The sequence below is a fragment of the Alosa sapidissima genome, chromosome 23, assembly GCF_018492685.1.
Source record: "Alosa sapidissima isolate fAloSap1 chromosome 23, fAloSap1.pri, whole genome shotgun sequence".
Taxonomy (NCBI): domain Eukaryota; kingdom Metazoa; phylum Chordata; class Actinopteri; order Clupeiformes; family Clupeidae; genus Alosa; species Alosa sapidissima.
This window is the reverse complement of record NC_055979.1, coordinates 16017134-16039052: the sequence shown is the minus strand read 5'-3', so window position 1 is coordinate 16039052 and position 21919 is coordinate 16017134. Positions and strand designations below refer to the sequence as shown.

The 21919-nt window shown below is 44.5% G+C and overlaps 1 protein-coding gene across 1 annotated transcript in view; it reads right to left on the bottom strand.

Annotated features, from left to right (window-relative positions):
- LOC121698054 (serine/threonine kinase 11 interacting protein) overlaps positions 1-21919 on the bottom strand; it is a 39333-nt gene that overhangs the window by 8790 nt on the left and 8624 nt on the right. Inside the window, exons 9-22 of the mRNA XM_042079781.1 lie at positions 21300-21403; positions 19344-19433; positions 17780-17821; positions 16531-16707; positions 15862-15943; positions 14903-15448; positions 13922-14130; positions 13263-13373; positions 12099-12354; positions 9721-9902; positions 9206-9524; positions 7830-7942; positions 5445-5542; positions 1186-1364 (exon numbers count right to left, since the gene is read on the bottom strand). Coding sequence (XP_041935715.1) covers positions 1186-1364; positions 5445-5542; positions 7830-7942; positions 9206-9524; positions 9721-9902; positions 12099-12354; positions 13263-13373; positions 13922-14130; positions 14903-15448; positions 15862-15943; positions 16531-16707; positions 17780-17821; positions 19344-19433; positions 21300-21403 — 2508 coding nt within the window. The remainder of the gene's footprint in view (positions 1-1185; positions 1365-5444; positions 5543-7829; positions 7943-9205; positions 9525-9720; positions 9903-12098; positions 12355-13262; positions 13374-13921; positions 14131-14902; positions 15449-15861; positions 15944-16530; positions 16708-17779; positions 17822-19343; positions 19434-21299; positions 21404-21919) is intronic.

The following is a 21919-nucleotide window of genomic DNA, read 5'->3' as shown; positions in this document are numbered from 1 at the left end:
ATTGGTATCTGACAAGACTAAAAAAAGAGAATATAAGACATCCAGTTTGGCTACATCTTAGGAAAAAAAAAAATTCTGAAATGATTCAAAGTAGATTCCTTGACATGGGAAGTATTCGATAGCCTCAAGATCACAAGTCTTCCTTCTTATCCCTTCAAAGTTCTCTGTGACTTTAAAGCAAAACATTGGCAGTGTTTGAAAGTGAGCTGATGACAAGGGCTAGCAAGATAACCCAGCTATCAGTAGGAACGTCTCAAAACCAGACACATTATGAATTTCCCTACGGCAAAAACAGTAGTCCTGTTATCTAACCTGAAACGAGGTGAAGAACGGATGGCTGACTGCACGCCTACTTGAAGAAGAACAGACAGCATTATCTGAATTACCTTGCTCAACAGCCCTCATCAGTCTCAAAAACAACTTCTGACTTCTCTCACAAAAGCACCCGATCTAATCCCAATAAAGCTATATGCCTGCACTGCTCATGGTTGACTGGAGTTGAAAAGTGTGAAACATGTTCAGTCACCTGTTTACCTAAGCTTACACTACACATCCTGTCATGTCAATTCATGTATACTTATTTTGGTAAAAGGTGAGGGTGAACACTTCTCTGCATGAGAAATGAGTAGGAATTTTAAACATGGAGTAAATGGGAGTTAAGTGAGAACATCATTCAACAACTCAGCCCTCACACCAACAGAGAAAGTCTCTGTGTGAGTTTCTGTGCATACATCTCGGCATGTTTATTGGCATGTGTATTTATTATAAATGTTTGTGTGCATTGTGTGTGTCTGTGTGTGTGTGTGTGTGTGTGTGTGTGTGTGTGTGTGTGTGCATGCATCATGGGCCGGCATTGGTCGACTGTAGGCATGCTGCACTAACGAACAAAATTAACATCTACATGAGCCAATTGTGTTAATATCAGGACTACTCACAATGTGTGTGTGTGTGTGTGTTGTATGTATGTATTTGCCTGTATGTACATACATGCAGTGCATAAGTATGTGTGTAAGTTTGCTTCTATGTACATGTGTATGTGCATAATGCTTGTGTGTACATAGATGTAATGTATATCTGCATGTGTGTCTATGTATTCGTCTATGTGCGAGGTGTGTGCATGTTTGCATGTACCTACATATAATTCATGTGTGTGTGTGTGTGTGTGTGCATACACATGTGACTTGCCTGTGAGGCGGCTGAAGAAGCGCTTGCAGCGATTGCTGTCCCTCACCAGCAGGGTGTAGGCGGAGCCCCCGTCTGCAAACTCCATGTGGATGCTCTGGGAGCCCAGCCCCACCTCCAGGTAGCTCAACTCACAGAGACGGTGCCTGGACCGCATCTGCATCCAATCAGACGGCGGGCCTCTGCAAACAGACAGGTTAAATGTCCACTTGGATGAGAAAGTGGACGCAGGACAGGGGATGCGGCTGACAAAAGTTCATGATGGATATATAAATCAACAAACAGTTATTGTGTGCACATCCCACATTCTGGCAAAAGAAAAATTACTCAAATGAAAAAAATATAATGTCCACAACACTGCTTTTGACTCCCATATATTTAATGCACAACTGGCAACGTTTCGACCCTGCTGGATCTTCTTCAGGCAATTTTTCATTTGGATATATAAATCAATACATTTTTTCTACTTAAACCAGTGCTTACTGACAAATACTTACTGACAATTCTTGGTCTTACTGACAAATTCAACTGTTGAAAAACCTCTCCTGTGTCTATTTTAAAGCAACATTTTCAATCACGGCTGTAATGAGGTGTTGTTGCAGGCAGCTCACTGCGCCGGGATTAGGGTGTGCTTCACCTCACTGTGTGTTCACTGTGTGCTGAGTGTGTTTCACTAATTCACGGATTGGGATAAATGCAGAGACCAAATTTCCCCTAACGGGATCAAAAGAGTATATACACTTATACTCTGATTTGGCCCTGTTATGGCCCCAGCTCTGTTCAAGTTTGGCCAAGAACCGACAGATAGCATCAGGAGCTTGACGTCCCGTATAGGCTAACAAGCCCATTATCTCCTGATCAGGCTGAACCAGGAGTGGAACTCAGACAGCTGTCAATCTGCAGGCTCATCTGTACAGACATGTGTTGCATCAGATGTGTGAAAGCACATAGTTACACAACATCAGCAAAGTCTCTCTCTCTCTCTGTCTCTCTCTCTAGTATGTGTGTGTATGTATACAGTATGCACATGTGTATGTCTGTATGGGATTGCTGTCTAGAAATGAGAACACACCCACACACACACACACACACACACAGAGGAGAAACCATCTTGTATGCTGTTGCACAGCAGGCAACAGAGAGAGACACAGAAAGAGAGAGAGAGAGACGGCCTTAGCCCCGTCGTTTCTCTAGAAGGATGGATAACAGCAAAGCCTTTGATGTGTCTCCCAGTACAAACTGCCACTGAGTGCCTGAGGTATTGGGCGGGGGGGGGGGTATGTTGGAGTGAGGGAGGGAGAGAGAGAGAGAGAGAGAGAGAGAGAGAGAGAGAGAGAGAGAGAGAGAGAGAGAGAGAGAGAGAGAGAGAGAGAGAGAGAGGAAAAACAAGAGAGAAATTGCAGAGAGGGGAAGAGAAGAGAGGTGGATGTTGGGGAACATGTTTCTAATCGGCCTCCAGCCTGGACGTCACTCAGGGACGATGCTTGTGTAAGAGACCGAAGGTCAACACCTGCGGTTGGGATCCCAACCTGCTGAGAGGGGAGGGACGTCTGGATCTAAAACAGCCAGAGAGTGAACTGACAGACACTAATCTGGTTTTGCCATTATGTATGTGTGTGTGTTCGAGTGTGTGTGTGTGTGTGTGTGTGTGTGTGTGTGTGTGTATGTGTGTATGTGTGTGATGACGATGATTTTTGCTAAGGAATAAAGCATATCTGTCTGTGCAGTGTAAGCATTTCTGTCTGGAATGTCTGCGTTTCTACTTTATGTATGTGTGACGTGTAATTAAGTGTGAGTGTGTGCGTGTGTGAGAGTGAGTGAGTGAGTGGAAACATACCTAACTGCGAATTTACACGGTAAGCAAGACATGAGAAAGAGTGAAATTAGATTAGATTAGACAACAGTGTGTTTATCCATGTGTCTTTCTATGTGTATGCTTCCCATACACTAATAATAGAAGTGAAACATAAAAATGCACTTTCCCCTACTTTTAACCGCCATAATACACACGTAAAGCAAACCGATACACTGATTCTAATGGAATTCTATCACAAACAATAGACGGCCATCAGATGGCTTGACTGAAAAAAAAAAAACGTTTCAAAAACTGCTCTGGTGTAAATTCACAAGCATATATTATTACACTTTACTTAACAGGGAGAACTGATTCCATTCAGTGAAAGGCCGTTCACACCAAGAACGATAACGGCAAACAGTATCATTCTAGCTAATATGAATGACAACATCCACACATAAACTATAACGATAACGACATGAAGAACGATGTCATTGGGGATAACTTTCAGAGCGATTTTGAGAACGATAAAAAGCTGACAGCCTAGCATATCCATCAAATTTTAGCCATCACATTCATCAACACAAGGAGAGACTTTCCTTATTGTTGGTCAGTGTGGATGCTTTTATCGTTATTGTTATAGTTCTCGTTCTCTTTATAGTTATTGTTCCTGGTGTAAACGGCCCTTAAGTCTGGGGGGCACACAAGGACATGACAAATATAAGACGAGTGCTTTAGTGCAATTAAGTCCATCTATGGGACTTAAGTACTGAATAAGCTGCAGACTGCACATGTCTGAAACCACAAGATCCTCCATTCAGACTTATAATGGAGACTACATCCTGTTTGTCTCTGATTGGTTCAGCAATCTTTACAGTCAACTGCTTTATTACAGTAATTTATTAAGGAACCAAACCTGCCAAAACAAGCTAATTATGGTGAATTGAACGCTGACTGCATAGCAGGAGCATTTTACATAAGTTGACACATGACTCCTCTTCCCTCTGGTGAATCGTCTGCGAGCAGACTATTTGCAGATGACCCTGCGTCAGTCTGCACTTTCTCACATCTCTATCTAATGACAAAGTGGAGGGGTGGGATAGCAACATTAAGGACTGGTGTTATATCAACTGCCTGAGGAGCCATTTCAATGACCTAGAGTTGGTGTGGAAGCGCTCTTACACGCAAATTTGAATGTCAGATTTTTTTTCTTTCTGATTGAACTGAGAACTCTCTCTCTCACACTCTCTCACACACACACAAACTTAAATGCTTTTATTTGGAAGTTGAAAATAAGGGGAACAAGATTTTTTTGGAGGAAGGATTGATAATGTAACAGCATCATTAAGCTTACATGCCTTCACAAGACCTGCATGATAAGTTAGAATATTACACCGAACACTTATGGATAAACAAAACATCTTTGTCTCCAGATTTGCATACTACCTATAGTGGCTGAAACAGAGCAACATTTTGCTAATCTTTTGGCTTCCTTCTTATGTAACCCCCCCGCAAACCACAGTCCTCTAACCATGACCTTCCAAAGCTTCCAAATAAGCGCACACACACACACACACACACACACACACACACACACACACACACACACACACACACACACACACACACACACACACACACACACACACACACACACACACACAGTTGAAGTACTGTATACAGTATATAAAACAAGAAAGTATGCAAATATATACCGGTATATATTTTCTACTTTATAAATATATTTTGTCCTCAGACATTGACGTTTAAATCAAGCCTTTGGAAAAGTGCAGGTATTTCCTCCTACACAGGCCAGCCTTCCTCAACAAGCTCAGAGAGAATAATATTAAGATGAACGAGTAGCCACAAGAGAGCAACTAGAGGACATATCCAAACTGAGTTCTGAGCTCTGCACTGCTCTTCCACCTCTTGGGCCATTGCAACTGACCGCACCACACAGGCCAGTTCATTCTATTACAAGATTTTTTAATAAATAGAACACTGATGGGTGTATGATTGTGACAGCTTGTGACAGATTGTGACTGTGGACATGACATTTCCCATATAATGGTTTGTTCGCATAAGTTTCTTAAAAAAAAGAAGAAAAAAAAAGGACCTCTTTAAAGAGGGCCATGTATCTGATGTTCTGACATCATGTATCTGAAGTAACATACATATGTATTAATTTAATAGACATTTCTATCCAAAGCCACACACAGTGCAGCACAGACATAGGGACATAGGTTTTGATCAGCATGGTATCAAATCCATGATCTTGGCATTGTTAGCACGAGAAGTTGAGCCAGATGGGCCGGTATTGTAGATGGATTACACCTTGTCCGAGACTATATGAAAACTTAAATGGAAATCTCCATTGAAAAAAAGGCTTTCCGTCTAGGACTAGGCTTAATCCATGTGAATGGGAAAACTGGCCGAAAGCAAACGAGGAGTGCGTGGAGGAACTCACTGTGCCTCAGAAGTGATCTCCAGGATGTAGATGCACTGGTCCGACACAACCAGCAGAGACGGGAACTCCACGGGGTCGCCAAACTTCACAGTGGACATCTACGGCCAAGGCAGATGGGCCCAAAAACCCAGGCGGGAATGAGTCACAGCAAATAGGAACAAATAGATCACTATGGAATAATACATCCACTCTACTTAATATTCAATGTCATTTACAGTGCAGAATTTAAATTACATTGTTAATTAGAATCTTATTAAAATACATGTAGTTAAAGTGTTAAATAGTAGTGATGTTAAAACAAACACTGTAGTGTAGAGTGTAAAAAACCTCCAAAAACAAGACTTCCCACCGTGTCCCACAGTAAATAATTAAATTCTATGCTATCAGGTAACCCCAGACATCAACATTTTAAGCACATGAAAACACTGATTTAATCAGAGCTGCGTGCATGTTCTCCTGTGTGAGTGAGTGTGTGTTAGTGTTGTCCGCTCTCCAGACTGTTAGAGAATACTTCCACTGAGCACTGGTTCGGCGCCGCATGCCACAACAGATAAGAAGCAAAAGCAAAACACTCGCTTTGAAGAGACGCGGCTCAAAAAATGGGACCGGGTCAGCACAAGCCTGAGTCCGAGGCCATTCTCTGTCGGGTTCAGGGGGTTCAGAGCGAGAAAGGGGGATTGCTGCCTCAGGTTTGCGTGGGAATCTTGGGCCAGCGAGAAGACTATGGCTAATGTGCGGAGAGTTAGCGATTAGCTGAGTCAGCCAGCGTTGAAGAAAAACTCAAAACCACTTCGTATTTTGCACAGCTCTGAGAAAAACCTCTCTTAAAAGGACAACAGCTGAAAAAAACTCCCAACGGCTCGATAACGCCACTAGAGAATACTAGAAGACAAACCACACAGGCAGGCCCCTGCAAGAAAAAAACAGAAACTAAAAAAGAAGAAAAAAAAATACACAAAGAGTTAAAGTATCAGATTAATTAAACTCCAGTCTACTGCTGGGACCTTCCATTGTGTGGGCAGCTGGGAGTCGCAGAGCAGGTGGCTGAAGGAAACTAATCCTCTCCCCCTTGAGGGAGACTCTCATCTGGGTGAGTACCAGCTCCACCTCCCCCTGACCACAGAGGACCAGGGCGGACCAGAGAGAGACAGAGAGGGAGAGAAACACGCTCAACCGCAAACCCAGACTGCAGCCGACCCTGGAGCTGAGCTGGCTCTAATCTGGCCCTGATCCGGCTCTGACCTGGCTCTGACCTGGCTTTGATATGGGCTGGATCAGGGATATGACATACATCTGGTGGATCAGGTTAGGTTATATTCCAGCTTCAGCTCCTGTCAGATAATCTGGGTCACAACATGATTGTAGTGAGGGCAAGACTGAAGCACAGGTACTTTCAGTCTGTGAAGCTACGAGGGTGCAGTCGGCCATAGTTAATATGCCACTAGCCAAGTTTACATGGACAGTTTTTTTTGTCATTCTGATTAATAAGAATAAGGGGCAGCCGTGGCCTTCTGGTTAGTGCTTCAGACTTGTAACTGAAGGGTTGCCGGTTCGAACCCCGACCAGTAGGCACGGCTGAAGTGCCCTTGAGCAAGGCACCTAACCCCTCACTGCTCCCAGAGCGCCGCTGTTGTTGCAGGCAGCTCTATGCACCGGGATTAGTGAGTGCTTCACCTCACTGTGTGTTCACTGTGTGCTGAGTGTGTTTCACTAATTCACGGATTGGGATAAATGCAGAGACCAAATTTCACTCACGGGATCAAAAGAGTATATACTGTATACTGTACTTATACTATACTTATATACCTAAACTATTCCGATTGAAAAAATTATGCCGCCTATTTACATGGGGTACATTCTATTCCGATCAGGTGCACTCAATCGCCCTAGAATCTTTGATAGGAATAGCCGTTGTTGCCTATTTTTTCTTGAGAAGATACAGCTGGCAATCCGATTGACCGTATACATGGCTGTTCAATCGGATTAGGAACGGACTACACCACCTCTTTCATTCCGATTAAAATTCTGATCGGATTAAGGTTTTTTTATTCCGATTGAGGTATTTATATGAGAATATTTTATTTCGATTGAGCCGTTATTCCGTTTCTAATCAGATAAAAAGTGTCATGTAAACGTGGTTACTGTGTTACTGTATAGCTACCACTGTCTCAAGTTTCAACATGACATCAATGGGGTGCAGTCATTATTATGTGAATGCATTGCCATGTTATACTGTGTTGATGTGTGTAGATTCTGATTAGCCTTCTTGCTAGTACACCTGGCTGATATTGCAAGTTTGAATCCAGCGGGACAATCATCAAACAACGTACTGTAGCTTGCATACGGATGGACAGCATTTACAGCCAATGAGACGCTGGGCCTCACCTTCAGGAAGCTGTGTAGTAGTTCCTCCTCGCCCTCGAAGACCTCCACATCCAGGAAGAGCTTGAGTCGGTGGTCTACAGCCTCAAAGTCCTCTGACAGCAGGTCGAACTGGGCTGGAGTAGGATAAAAAATGTTTTAATCAGGGTTGCGTGTCAAACCACACAGCAGGAATCTTTGCTTTTTTAAAACAAATAAACAAAAGTACCAGCATGTCCAGTTTAAATGACATATCATTTCAAATATCGAAATCCAAACTGATCCACATTCCCAAAATATCTGATTGACTTTCTTTTCCCAGAAATCAAACAGGTGCATAAATAGGTGCAGCATGTTTCATTCCAATTTCCAATCAGAAAATGAAAACAAATATAACAAAGATATTTTCTTAGCCTAACCGGCACCTGGCCCACCTTGAGTTCTCATTCCATCATGCTCACTGTGGTTATGCTTATGGTCTCAATAACCTGGACCAATTAATAACTGTCTGCTATTAAGTTGATTATAAATAAATCAGCAATAATTCTAGACCAACACTGGACTACAATAGCACAATTGTGCTCTGTGAACTGCAAGAGATGGTATGGTGGGCAAAGCAAAAAACCATAGCCAGGCTGTGTGGTTTAAAGATCCAGCAGTCGATCGTAATGACAGGGAGAAGAAGCAAACAAGGAAGTCTGTAATTCAGATGTCAATCTCCCTGTTGCCATGCCCCCTATCCATGGAAACCGCATTCCATCTTCTCCCTTCAACTCCTTCCAATCAGATCCCTCATGACTCTAAGAGCAAGAGCTTATTCCGGATACACAGTAATGCCCTTTTAAGTAGACTTCACATGTCAGTCTGAAGTAACTCAAGCTACACTCTCTCTATGCAGCTGCTGTTTAAAAAGTTGAAGTCATCAGATTTGCATTTAGATCAAATGTGCAGCAATATAGGAGTATCTGCAGGTACAGCTTTTTCTTTTTAACTGTGTTTCAATAGACAACTGATTGAATGGACCTGGGAAGTTCATCTCCCACTTCTTATGTATTTTGCAAAGGGGAGTGAGACCTTGAGCTCTGTCAAATAGCTTGTCAATGTTTAATAATGCAATATCAATTAATTAAATAATTTTTTTAACAGAATATTAACAGTCTTGAAGGTGCAATAATCCAATTAAATCTGTAATCCATTATAATCCGGTAAATTTTGTCTAAATTCAAATTTTAAACTGACTGCTTAGCTAAGTAGGTATTACCCCACTTCCACACACACACACATTTTAGAAGGTATTACCTCCCTTCCACACACACACGCACACAGTTCACCTAAGGAGGTATTACCACCGCCCAGTCCCCAAAAAAAAGTAAAAAAGAGAAAAACATCTGGGGACTCACTGGGGCTTGCCCTGTCCGAGCTGTCTGCCTGGGACTCCTGCAAGGCGCTGTATCGGTAGCTGCCGGCCAGTTCCTGCTCCTCCTGGCTCTCGGTGGTGGAGCTGAGGTCCGTTCCGCCTCCATCCGCCGTGTGGTAGCTAATGGGCTGGGAGGTGCTCTGGTCGGCCCATCCATAGTCCTCGTCCCGAGGCTCAGCCCGGGACAGGCCACTGCTGGTAGCGGTCATGAAAGTGTCGGTCAGCTCTCCCTCTGTTTTGGTCATTTCCTGGGTCAGGTGACCACTGCTGGCCAATGAGGATTCAATCTGGCTCTCAAAGTTCTATGTAAATAAAGCAGAGTGAAGCCAAGTTGTAAGTTAAAGTTCTACTGCGTATGAAAATGCAGATAAAAAAACGTAATATTACAACTTTGCTGAAAAATGTCTGAAATATATGTTATAGCCTAGTTATGCAGTTGATTCCTTTATTTATCTGGACACCACAAGCAAAATTAAGAATGAAAAACGTCCAACATACACATATGACTCCTGGACGCTTCTTAGGGGTGTCTGTATCATCAAAATGGAAGTGTCTTTTCTCGCCCCCCTCCTCAACATCACTGGAGACTGGCGTACTGGTGGAAGGTGCTGATTGGCCAACTAGCTGGATCACATGGTCACTATTGCATTCTGGGCAAACCAGTCCACTTCCTATTGAGTCTTCAAAAAAAAAGAGAAAAAGGAGAAATCAAATCATTCAAAACACTTCACTCCTAACATGAGATCATATAGACAATTTACACTTTCTAACTACAGTCTCTCTCCTTTAATGGCCTTCAGCCCTTCAGAACCTGATTGAAAGTATTTGGCTTACACTTGGAGTGCTCTTTCGATTGCTTCACAAGGAATCATGGTAGCTAAAATGTGACAGTCAGCAAATGGATTTTTTCAAAAGCTCTACCACTACTTGTCTGTTGAAGTACAAATTGCTGCAATGACTGCAATTGTTTCAAAGAGATTTAGTTAATGTTTTTTAATAGGATTCCCATGCCTCATGAACTGCGATAATTGAGTTTAATTGAGCTGGAAGGCTTATCACAGAGCACAAGAGTAAGTAGCATAGAAACACCCCAAACACTGAAAAACACTCTGGAAGGGGTGTTTGGTAGATAAGGGCTGGACTGAGACCCAATCAGGACCACATGTGCTTTTCAAGTAAACTGGTTTTTGGGACAAAGTTGATTGATGGGATAGGACTTTTTACTCCATCAAGCCAGATTAGCCACCTGAAAAATGATGCATGTGGGTGAAATAAACTGACATAATAACTGACATAATAATGCCCTACAGACAGGGAAATTGGGTGTGTCCCCCCCCACCCTCCGACTCCCACCTCCTCCTCCTCAAAAAAAAAAAAAACGTTCCTAATTCTGTGCTGTAGTGAAAACAAACACCACACACGAGAGTGGGGTGAGATCGATGTTTTGCGGCAAAAACAGGCAGCAGCGGGGGGCCAAGCGGATCATTGCCTCATCTGAACAAACTCTGGCTAATCTTGCCAGTGTGTGCTAGCAGGTTCGAACGAACGCTGCAGTGGACAAAACTTAGAAGCAAAGCTGCGATTTATAGGAATGAGTGCTGTGAAAGTCATAATTTAGGGCCATATAAACCTAGACAAAGGAGAATCTGCCTAACCTGACTCTCGCCAGATGAATTTCGTTCAGCTTAGCTTCACCTAGCTTCACTCGGATCCATCTGGGACCTCTTCCGTTGAGAGTGATTTCTGCACCAGATTTTATGGTAGAGCCAATCAGGACGCAGGGCGGGTGTTTCATAGATGTGACATAGCGTAGAAGCGACTGTGAGACTGTTATCAGCATCACGGGTTGGCTTCGATGTGAGTGGTTGATGTAGCACGTCAATAGATGACGGACAAGTGGCTTATCCAATCATATGCAAGCATTTTTTGATTAGGCCCAGCCTTCTGAAGCAACACTTCAATGGATTGATCCCAGATGGATGAGTGGAGCTAGGCGGAACGAAATTCATCTGGCGAGAGTCAGGTTAGAACCTGCCTGCAGGTCAGTAAAAGATGGGAGGAGAAGAGAATGGAATCAATCCATTAAGACTTGTTCAAACTACGTGGGCTAGACTTTATCATCTATCTGGATCTACCATGACAAAATAAAGAACCAAGGGCATAAAACAGGTCGGATTGTTTAGATCTGCCTTGTGCGTTGGATACCTTACGAAAACAAACCAGGTTCATCGCGTTCCTGCTGTTTTTTTTTCTCCCTTCTTCTCTAAAACCATCTGTCAGCGGCTCTCAAGGAGACACGCTCCTACACGCTTCCCAAGTCCGCCCGTCTGACTCAGGAAAGCTCCACTCCGATACTGTTTGACTATGGAAAAGGAAGGGCGCTGGTGCCACTTCTAGTGATGGTGCCAAAGGTTGGCACCACTTGCCACGGGGGTGTTTCTGGCATGGCAGAGATGTCTGTGGAAGATGGGCCATTCCAGAGTGACATGTTAAAACTTGCTCTTGTTAAATGGCAGTCATGTAGCAAGTTATGATTTCTGGTCAATTCTGGCACCTGTGGCAATGCATCAAGCCCAGAGGAATTTCACCAAAACGTGTCCAACGAGTCCAAACGTGTACTAAACAAACAGGAGGACTCTTTCTCTCCATCAACCCTAAAGTAATCCCTTTGTGTAACTTTTCCATCTCTTTAAATCCTCTCAGTCTCTCTCTCCTCTCTCTCATTTTCCACCTCACTATGCTTTCTTCTGCTTTCCTTCCTTACACATCTCTTTTCATCCTATCTCTCCCTATTCCATATGTCCAACCCCTCACACACACACACACACACACACACACACACACACACACACACACACTTGACCACCATCTATTACCAGCTGCATTTTTTCTTGTGCCTTCGTCCTCCTTTGCTCCCTCCGTCTCCTCGTCCTCGTCCTCGCCCTTGTCCCTGCATCCCTGAAGCTCCTGACCGCCGTCCAGTCGGTCAGAGGCCCCGGCGAATCCCTCAGACCCACGCTGGCTGAACTCGGCCTTGCAGCGCAGACACTGCAGCCGGAGGTCCCGCGGCCGACTCTCCTCCACGCGCCGGACGTTCTCCTCCACCACCCGCGACAGGATGTCCAGCAGATCCTACAGTGCGTGTGTGTGTGTGTGTGTGTGTGTGACAACATGTGCATGTTGTGCCAGAAGTGGTGCGAGTTCATATGCACGTGTTTGTGTGTGCATGAGTTATTGTGTGTTTGTGCATGTGTGGGAGAGAGACAATAAAAACATAAACCACAGAGTCACACGTGAGTAGGCAGGAAAAATAACACAAAGCCACACGCAGACACGCTCCAAGCCAGCCCCCTGGAATCAGTGAGGGACAGTATAAGGATAAACTCACTGACCTTCACACAGGCTTGCCCGTCAAGTGGGGTTATTGCCCTTGTGAATAAGACAGTTGTCTGATAGATGGCCACGTTCATAGACCATGGCCTTGTTTGCACCACATAACCATGACATGACTCTTTTTTTCTCTTCTTTTTATTAATTCTGGAGACACACTCCAGTTCAGAAATCCCCCACCCAGCGCATAATAACAGACTCAGAGCATAAATCAGAGCGCATTCCACATGCTGCAAAAAAAAAAAAAAAGAAATCAGCCCAGGATTGCTAATAGAACTGCAAGAACTGGCTGAATGAATGACTGCCTGCCTTTAAAGCTGAATCTGGCTTCCCTTGAGTTTGATGGCAGATTCTACCCAAAGGATCAATTGATCATACAACTGATTCAGCACATGTCTGAAAGAGAAGAGACTGCATTTGATGGAGATGTGTTGGTTTGTTTATGAATGCTACAGAGGCGAGGATCCTTGCTTCAGAGAGTAAAGGTCCTTCTGTGTGTTCCTTCAGCCTGAGTGAGCACTAAACTAGACTTTTACTTTCTGAGGCTGGGATTCCACCTCTGCTACTGACTGACTGGTAGAGTGAGTATTTGGGAATGGCCGTTTACCCCTCGGGTCCTGGCTCTCAGCTCTCGGCTCTGGGTGTCTCACCTGCAAAGCCTGCTGGGGATTTTCGTCCAGCATTACGTAGCACCGCTGGCGTCGCTCACGGAGGATGAAGCTGAACTGCAGCATTAGAGCCGGGAGACTCTCGCTGTCCTCCTGAGGGGGAAAATATAGGGGTCACAAAGTGTGTGTGTGTGTGTGTGTGTGTGTGTGTGTGTGTATGTGTGTGTGTGTGTGTATGTGCATGTGTGTGCATGTGTGTGTGTGTGTGTGTGTGAAAGAGAATGTAAGACAAAGATGAGGTGCAAATAGGTTATTATTCTGCAAACTGCTATCCAGATCAGGGTTCAAAAACTTTCCTAAGCCTTTTATTTTGCATTTATTTTTCAAAAATGTATACATTTTCAAGGAGCTGTAGGAAAGCTGCTCATCCAGGATAACCCATGGATTACCCATGCACCACTGTAAAAAGTAAAATAGTTTAATTTATCTAAATTAAGATAAAAAATCTAGTCAAAATAAAGTCAAACTCTTATTAAATTAAATCAAATGATTTTACGAGAAAGCCCTAAGTAAGTCTCTTTATGCCGAAAACAATACCAATTCGATTTTTTGATCTTGGTTAGATTGTTTTTTGCAGGGTCTGCAGTTTTTGTCTGTGTGTGAATTGTCCTCCATGTGTGGAGTAGCAGGGTGCCTCTGACCTTGTCCCCCCAGGGCTGCAGTGTGCTGGTGATCTGCTGCAGGCTGTCCAGCTCCACCCGCTTGCGGACGCTCCCTCGCTGCATGTCCACCTCCAGCAGCAGGCCCTGACGCACACGCAGGAACACTGGCCCCTGGGCCTTCCTCGTCTCGTCATCCTCATCCTCATCCTCGCTTACCACACCCACTAGAAGTGGCAGGCACAGGTCCACTACGGGGATGGAGAGACACAGAGGGAAGGGTGGAGAAAGATGGAGGAGGAAAGAAAAACATGAGAAAGATGGAGAAAGATGAGGGAATTAAGGCACGATGAATAGTCAGGAGGGGAACTGACAACCATTCAATTATAGCAGGCTTGTGATATTTACTCCTGAATATCTTTTTTTTTTACTTGTCAGGTTACAATAATACTGTTTCTGAGCTAAGATCTTATATACAGTCCCTACAGTGATCAGAGTTGCTAGAACAATATGTACTCTCAGAGTGAATATGTGTTTTTCTCTTCAGGTGTCTCTTTTGAAAAACACCTTCTGACAGGGATCTTTTCAGAGGACCAAGAGGAGTACAACAGATGCAGAATCTGCTGAAGTGTGGATTCTCACAGCGCTTTGATCCTCGTATCAGTGTAGGAGGTTCGGAAGAAAATACACATATTTCCAAAAGGTGGAAAGGTAAAGAGTTGAAAGGACAGATGATACCGTACTGCTCCACGTAACCCTGATATGGACGCAAAAATATTTTCTTACCATATCAGTTATATGACATCTATTAATTTAACAGACGCTTTAATCCAAAGCAACTTACAAAATGAGGATTAACATTCAGGCTACATTGTAAAGGAGACCTTAGGTACTAGGATGAGAGTGCAGAACTTTAAGAACTAGTCAAAGCACAGTCCAAGTGACCGTCTTGCCTTTGCTCACCTGAAAATCAATAAAAATTGGATTGCACAAAAGAATGTTCAGAGAACAGAGGGGACCAACCTCCCTGGTCTTCCTCCTCCTCCTCATCTTCCTCTTCCCCATCCTCCTCTGCTTGCGGTGTCGGCGTGACGACGGCGCTGGTGTCCAGGACGCTCCTCTCCAGGGTGGAGTTGGAGCGCGAGTCCTGGCTGTGCTCCCCCCAGCGCAGCGTGGAGTCCGTCTCGTCGTCCATCACCGCGGCGTCCACCTCGGGCTCGCCGTCCCCGTCTCGGGGCTCCGACGTCAACAAGGGGGACACAGGGGAGACGCAGTCCAAGGCCTCTGTAAGAGCCGTCTTCTCGGGGGTGTGTGCCTCCAGCGGTGAGGGGGAGGGGGTGCAGCGGCCATTGGGGATTATCTGAGCGGTGACAGGGATGATGGTGGTGGTGGTGGTGGGGGTGCTGGAGGCAGGGAGTTGGGCAGGGGTAGTAGTGGTGGTGGTGGTGGTGGTGTTGTTGGGATGGACGGAGGTCTCCAGGTGGTGCTGGTAGCGGAGCCAGTCCTCGCCCAGCTGGTCTCGGAAGCTGTCCATGCGCTCAATGTCCTTCTGGTGGTGGAGCACTATGTCTAAGGGATGAGTCAGAAACGCACAGACCAGTAAGGCGATTCATCTCTGACTGATACCACAGTCCATCCAACAATATGCCTATTTTTAAACAATATACACCACACAAACATTACAGTATAATATGTCAAAACTAAAATTTACATTTTTAAACCAGCATGACCCATTGGGGCTGTAGGGGAGGGTCAAAAGGAGGCTACACCAGGTACGTAACTGAAGTACTCCATTCGCGTAGCATAAAAATAGTTTTAGAAGACTGGTCTAATTTTTTTCCAACGTTATCCAACGGTGCTATCGCGTCTGGTGTAGCCAGTTCCATTGCTAATAGTGGAAGCTAATTGCAGCAGAGGCTAGACGAGTGGAACGCTTCAGTTGCATGCCCAGGGTAGCCTTCATTGTCAGGCTCCAAACTCACCCTGTAGAGTAGAGCCCACTCTCAGCTCGTGGTCTGTGTCGCTGGGCTCCGAGATGCTGGCCCTACGCACCTTCACTTTCCCCTGCAGGGGGCGGCAAATTCAATGGGAAGCAATCAGATGTCTTCACAACAGAAAATACAATTGAGGAGATTCAATTGGGGAAATCTATGTGAAAAATCACTGGAATTCTCCTTCAAGATGTAAAAGTTCTGCCTAATAAAGTACAGGCGAGGATAGAGGTATAGCATATGGTTATAGACCTAAAGAGGTATACACAGTGACTGACCATTCATCAAACTGTCCTAGTAAATGTCCTTATGTGTCCACTTTAGACCTCTTGTGAAGACTCACTAACAATGCTACATTACCTAATGGTACAACAGCTAACAGTAGCTATTGTGAACCTTTGGTGCACTTTGAGAGTGAAAGCATTTCACAACACTCAGGAAAAAGCGAATGACCCAGATTTCTCTATGGCGATGCATCCCTGAGGGGCAGAGAGTAACAAGTTCTTCTGGGGATGAGAGGGAAAGAGAGAGAGTGAGAGAGAGAGATAAAAGTTAGAGATAGAGACAGAGAGTTCTCCTGAGGCGGTCAAGGGTCACCGGAGTGTAGAGTACTAGACGGGTATCACTCACACACACACACAAACACACAGGCGTGTGTACCTTTGACTTCTTTTTGCGCAGACGAGACACTCCCACCTCGCTCACAGACATGCTATCACTCAGCTCTCCTCCTCCACTCGAGAACTCCTGTGAGCCGCGCTCCATCGCCGCGGAAACCACCGCCGGGGCCGTGGCCTGTGCCATCTGACCAATCAGCTGTCCCGTTTTGGGTAGCACCTATGGATGACAAATGAAGTGGGATGAAAGAAGGCTCAGTAGTACGGTACCTAGATGAATACTGGGATCAACATGATATGATTACACAATCTTGCTTAATTATATTTTATTCAGTTCAACAGTTATGCCATTGATGCTACAGTACATGCAAAGAGCACTCACTGTCCTCTACACAGTGTCATTAAAGAGAAACTATGCAGTATTGGCAATTTCTTCGCTGTTCTCTCAGTTTTTGTTTCTTTTTCGCTGGCTCCGTCATGACGAATGTCTGAGAAACTCCATCGCTACCTTGTTCTTGCCAGTGCCTGGAGAATATGTATTTAAATGCAGTAAAGCAATGTGTTACAATCATTATACTTCCTGACACTAAGGCCGCCAGGCCCAAAGTTGTAAGGGTGTTTTTTCCGCTCACAGGTGCTAGGGGGTAGCGAGACGGCCACCATTCAACCCGAAAAAAGTCATATAACCATTCCAATGACTCTGAAACTGTTAAGTTAAGGTAAATTAAGCTAAAAAGCCTGCATATTAAGCTAAAAAAACATAGTTTGCCTTTAAAGCAAAGGACCAAACAACCACACTGGGCTGTTGAGAAGCATGTAGGACTCATAGAAATGCCTTTTTTTAATGTTTGCCCTTGAGAAATGTTTTGAGCAAGCACCCTTTGCAGTTCCTCAGAAATGCAAAAGTGCATTTTACTGGGGTCAGCGATCACTCATACTGTAGGTCTACGTTTGGCTTGCGAGTCACAGCAATTACAAAAGCCCTTTGATGACTTGAAAAAACATCATCCCATTGTTTGAACTGAACTGAGACTGCTAATGGACAGCAGGGAATGGAGGCCTGTATAGATTTGCTGATGTTCAGCAGGTCAGGCAGAGGCCTCTCCATCTAAGACCTTAGGTGGTGACCTGACTGACCACTGTACCATCGTTCACTATTACCACACACACACACACACACACACACACATGCTGCATGCACACACACACACACACACACACACACACACACACACACACACACACACACACACACGCACGCACACAAGCACAGACATGTTACTGTTCCTCACCGCCAGTTCTGAGGTAGAGAGCAGGCAGCCGTCCAGTCGAAACTGTGAGAAAGAACAGAAAGAGGTGATGGATGCTACTGGACACAGATCCTTTCCTAGACCAGAGCAACAACATGACCACAGGGTCTCTCACTCAGACAGACGACAGAGACGCGGCTGTAATGAGACCTCGACACACACCAGATGAGATGTCACGTGTTTGGCACAATGACAGTGTTTTGTTTTTTTTAAGATGGAGGTAGAGGATCAGCATATATTGTGTGTGTGTGTGTGTGTGTGTGTGTGTGTGTGTGTGTGTGTGTGTGTGTGTGTGTGTGTGTGTGTGTGGTGAGTGAGCGTGTGCGTGTGAAAGAGAGAGAGGGAGAGTGAAAGAGAGAGAGAGAGAGAGAGAGAGAGAGAGAATGTCTAGTATGTATGTATATTTACTGATGGACTGACTGTTTGGGAGGATTTTGCTGATTCAAGAGAAGGGAACCTCAGTGTATCAATTTTAAGCGCGTGAACATAAACACACACACAGATTGTGGCAAGCCTTAACACAAAAATGTGGAACCTTGCACTAACACGATAAATTAACTTCCCTCAACCTCATCAGGGCCTACAATTCATTTTTCAAATTGGGGGGGAATTCAGTGCTTCACATAGGGGGGATTGATACAGTTTGGGGGGAGGGGGTAACAACATTTTACAAACCGAACATAAGGTTGGTCCAGTTTGAGTGTTCAGGATTAAGAACAAAGTCCTCGATGTTAAGCATTTTCCTTATTACAGGCGTCAATGAGAGAACGACGTTTACCATAGTCCTTAGGCTACTTACATGATTTCGGATGAGATTTTCTAATAGGAGTATGTGTTTGTGACAACACATCAAGATACATTTGGTAATTTGTGATTGCTGTTTTGGTGAAGCATCTTTCACGTAATGAATACGCACTCTAGAAAGTGAAGGTAGGCCTACTGTGCGCTGTGTCTGTAGCTGTCTGTGCACGTCCGCACATATAACGTTCCTCAAATGAAGAACACATGTTCTGTGCGCGTGTGTCTCTGCATGGGGTTACATTCAATTAAGGTTAAAAGTTGGTCCATCCAGTCAGTAGTCCCGCATTCACGCCGCTCCATTATTAGATTAACGTTATCAGACAGCGCGGGAATTTCTCGCATTATGATGGCTAGATTTGCGGGACTTGAATAAATTATGCTAAATACCCGCAATCTCGTGCTGAAATTTAGGCCCTGCTCATAAACAAAAACATAGACCAACACACACACACACCTTACAGCACTCAGGGACATACAAACATATCTTAGGATTTTCCGTTCTTCACACACTTATCTTATAGCTTACAGGCATACTGTGTCAGACAAATACACAGATACAGGCACAGATAGGCCTATTCATTTACAGTACACACAGAGACATAGAGAAACATACCATGCATACACACAAAGAAACACATGTACACACACGTAACGTACATGAACACACACACACACACACACACACACACACACACACACACACACACACACACACACACACACACACACACAGAGACAGACTGACCCGCTGGAAAGCAGCTCTGGGGGAGAGGTGGTGTACAGTGGACGAGCGATGGGTCTTCTGGAAGAACAGTGGATTGCCATCCAAAATCAACTGTAAGCGCCAACACACACACACACACACACACACACACACACACACACACACAACACACACGCACGCACACACACACACGCACACACAGAGAGAGAGGGAGATAACACTTTGATCAAAACTTGCTTGATAACACTGACAGCCAACCTGCACTTCAACCATCCTCCCTCAACACATATCATACTTATCAAGCTTCATAACTCAACCGAGTTCAACCAACCAATTCACTGAGAACAGACTCCACATGAGGGCTGGGCGGCCATGTCTTTGAGCGCAAACTCCAGAGCTCAGAGGACTACAGGAGCCCATTACACACACACACACACACACACACACACACACACACACACACACACAGACCTGTTATTACCTTCACTGTGGCTGGTTATCACAAATCCACTAATTACATAGCTGTCTCCAAGATCACAGGCTGGGTTTTAAAAAGACATGGAAAGACACTGAAAGCAGGCCGGCCTATTGTTTCATAACTAGATCTCTAGCTTGTATACTTTGTTATTATGATCGGACGACTTTGGGATGATTATGTTAAAAGTCATTGCGGGGATTGTTTTTGTCAGTGACAAATTGTCACAAGGATGAAAGAGACTGTAAGACTGAAGGTCTCAACATATCACTTAGTGGCTTGCTTCTTCCGCATCACCAACCTGTACACAAAATAACCTAATCTTATGGATTTAACCTCTCAATTTAAGTGAGTTCATTTCAGCTGATCAACTCTTTTTTTCCATGCTACAGAAATCATTTACTTCTGGCTGAAAGCTTTGCTTACTGAGTCTGGAGTCTCTGAGTCTCTTAGATTTTCATTTCCCATTCTCGTTCTGCTTCTCACTATGCATTTGTGCTGATAATTAAATCACTTGATATGTTCAGTCTGAACTCCATGGTTGGCAATTTCAGCTGTACAATTTGGTTTGAACATTTAAAAAAAATAATGGGTGAGGCCCCTGTTATGTGGGAGTACAAAAATGTTTACCTGCCCTTGGGGAAATACACTGCATGTGTTTATGTGGGTTTGAATCACCTTAATATGACTGTTCTTCTGGGTTTATCAACACTATACTATAGGGACAGAAAACATTATTTTCATACTGGCAATTTTGCCTTAATTAGACATTATGGTGAGTGCAGTGAGTAAGGTGACTCAAAGGGCAGCCATAGAGAGAGTATTTTAGTGGTCAAAGTGGGACAGTAGTAAATGTGCCTTCAGTGGTCAGACAGGGGCAGATAGTGTATGTGTTTCTGTCTGGGGTGCGTTTCCCAAAACCATAGTTGCTAACTAAGTTAGCAACTTTGTAGGTTGCAATGCAATTTCCCATTGCCAACCAACTAAGTTGCAGGTTAGCAACTATGGTTTTGGGAAATGCACCCCTGGGTCGGTAGGGGGTGGACTAGTGCAGTGTTTTTCAAAGTGGGGGCCGCGGGGGGGTGCCAGGGGGGCCTCAGCAAGTTGGAAGGAAAAATAAAAGCAACAAATAAATACATTTGAAAAATGTAAAATATACATATTACTATGAGGGTTGTTATACAATGCCATTTTAGAAATTTGTTGCATATCTGAACATTATATTTTCCATGATAATGACTGGGAATAATAGTAGACTGATAGCTCTCATATAGCAGAAAATAATTATTAGGATTAGCTTAATGTATTTTTACATTTGCCGTAGTATTGTCGATGGGTTTAATAACACATTAAGGGGGTCCTTGGCCAGAACCTAGTGGTATTTGGGGGGCCTTGTAGTGGAAAAGTTTGGGAACCCCTGGACTAGTGCACTTGTCTTTGGGAGGTCAGTAGTGAGTGTGTCTTTGAGTGGTCAGTAGGGGGCGGTAGTGCGCACGTCTCACCACGTTGAGGCAGTGCAGCAGAGAGAGGGGGGCGAGCTGGGAGTGCTCCAACAGCAGGTTGTAGGCCAGGTCCAGGTGCTGCAGCGAGCTCAGCAGCTCCACCCCTGAGAATCAAAACACACAAACAACAACGACAACAAAAACAACAACAAGTGAGCAAGTGTAACAGGCAATGCCCAACGTCAGAGTGGAAACACAACCTGCGCAACAGATTGGGGGAACGGGACCTGGACCTGTGTGTGTGTGTGTTGGTGTGCGTCCCATGTAATACTACTAAGCAGATCCTCTAATATGTCTGCTGGGGGGGAGGACAAACAGAAGCAGCTTCACTCCTGATCTGTTCTGCGTCAGTCAGTCTGGGGACCTCTCATTCTGACCCCTTTGTGTGTGTGTGTGTGTGTGTGTGTGTGTGTGTGTGTGTGAGAGAGAGAGACGGTAATACAAGACCCAAGCTGAGTGTTCCCGTTGCCAAAGTCTGTAAGATAGATGAAGTCCCAGTGCCACTACGCACGTTCTTTTACTTGTTTAAATTAATTAATGAATTAATCTTCATTAGTTGCTTGTTTTATACCCAGATTTCTGCAGCCCTTTGGCACAACACATTTTCAGTGGGCTACAAA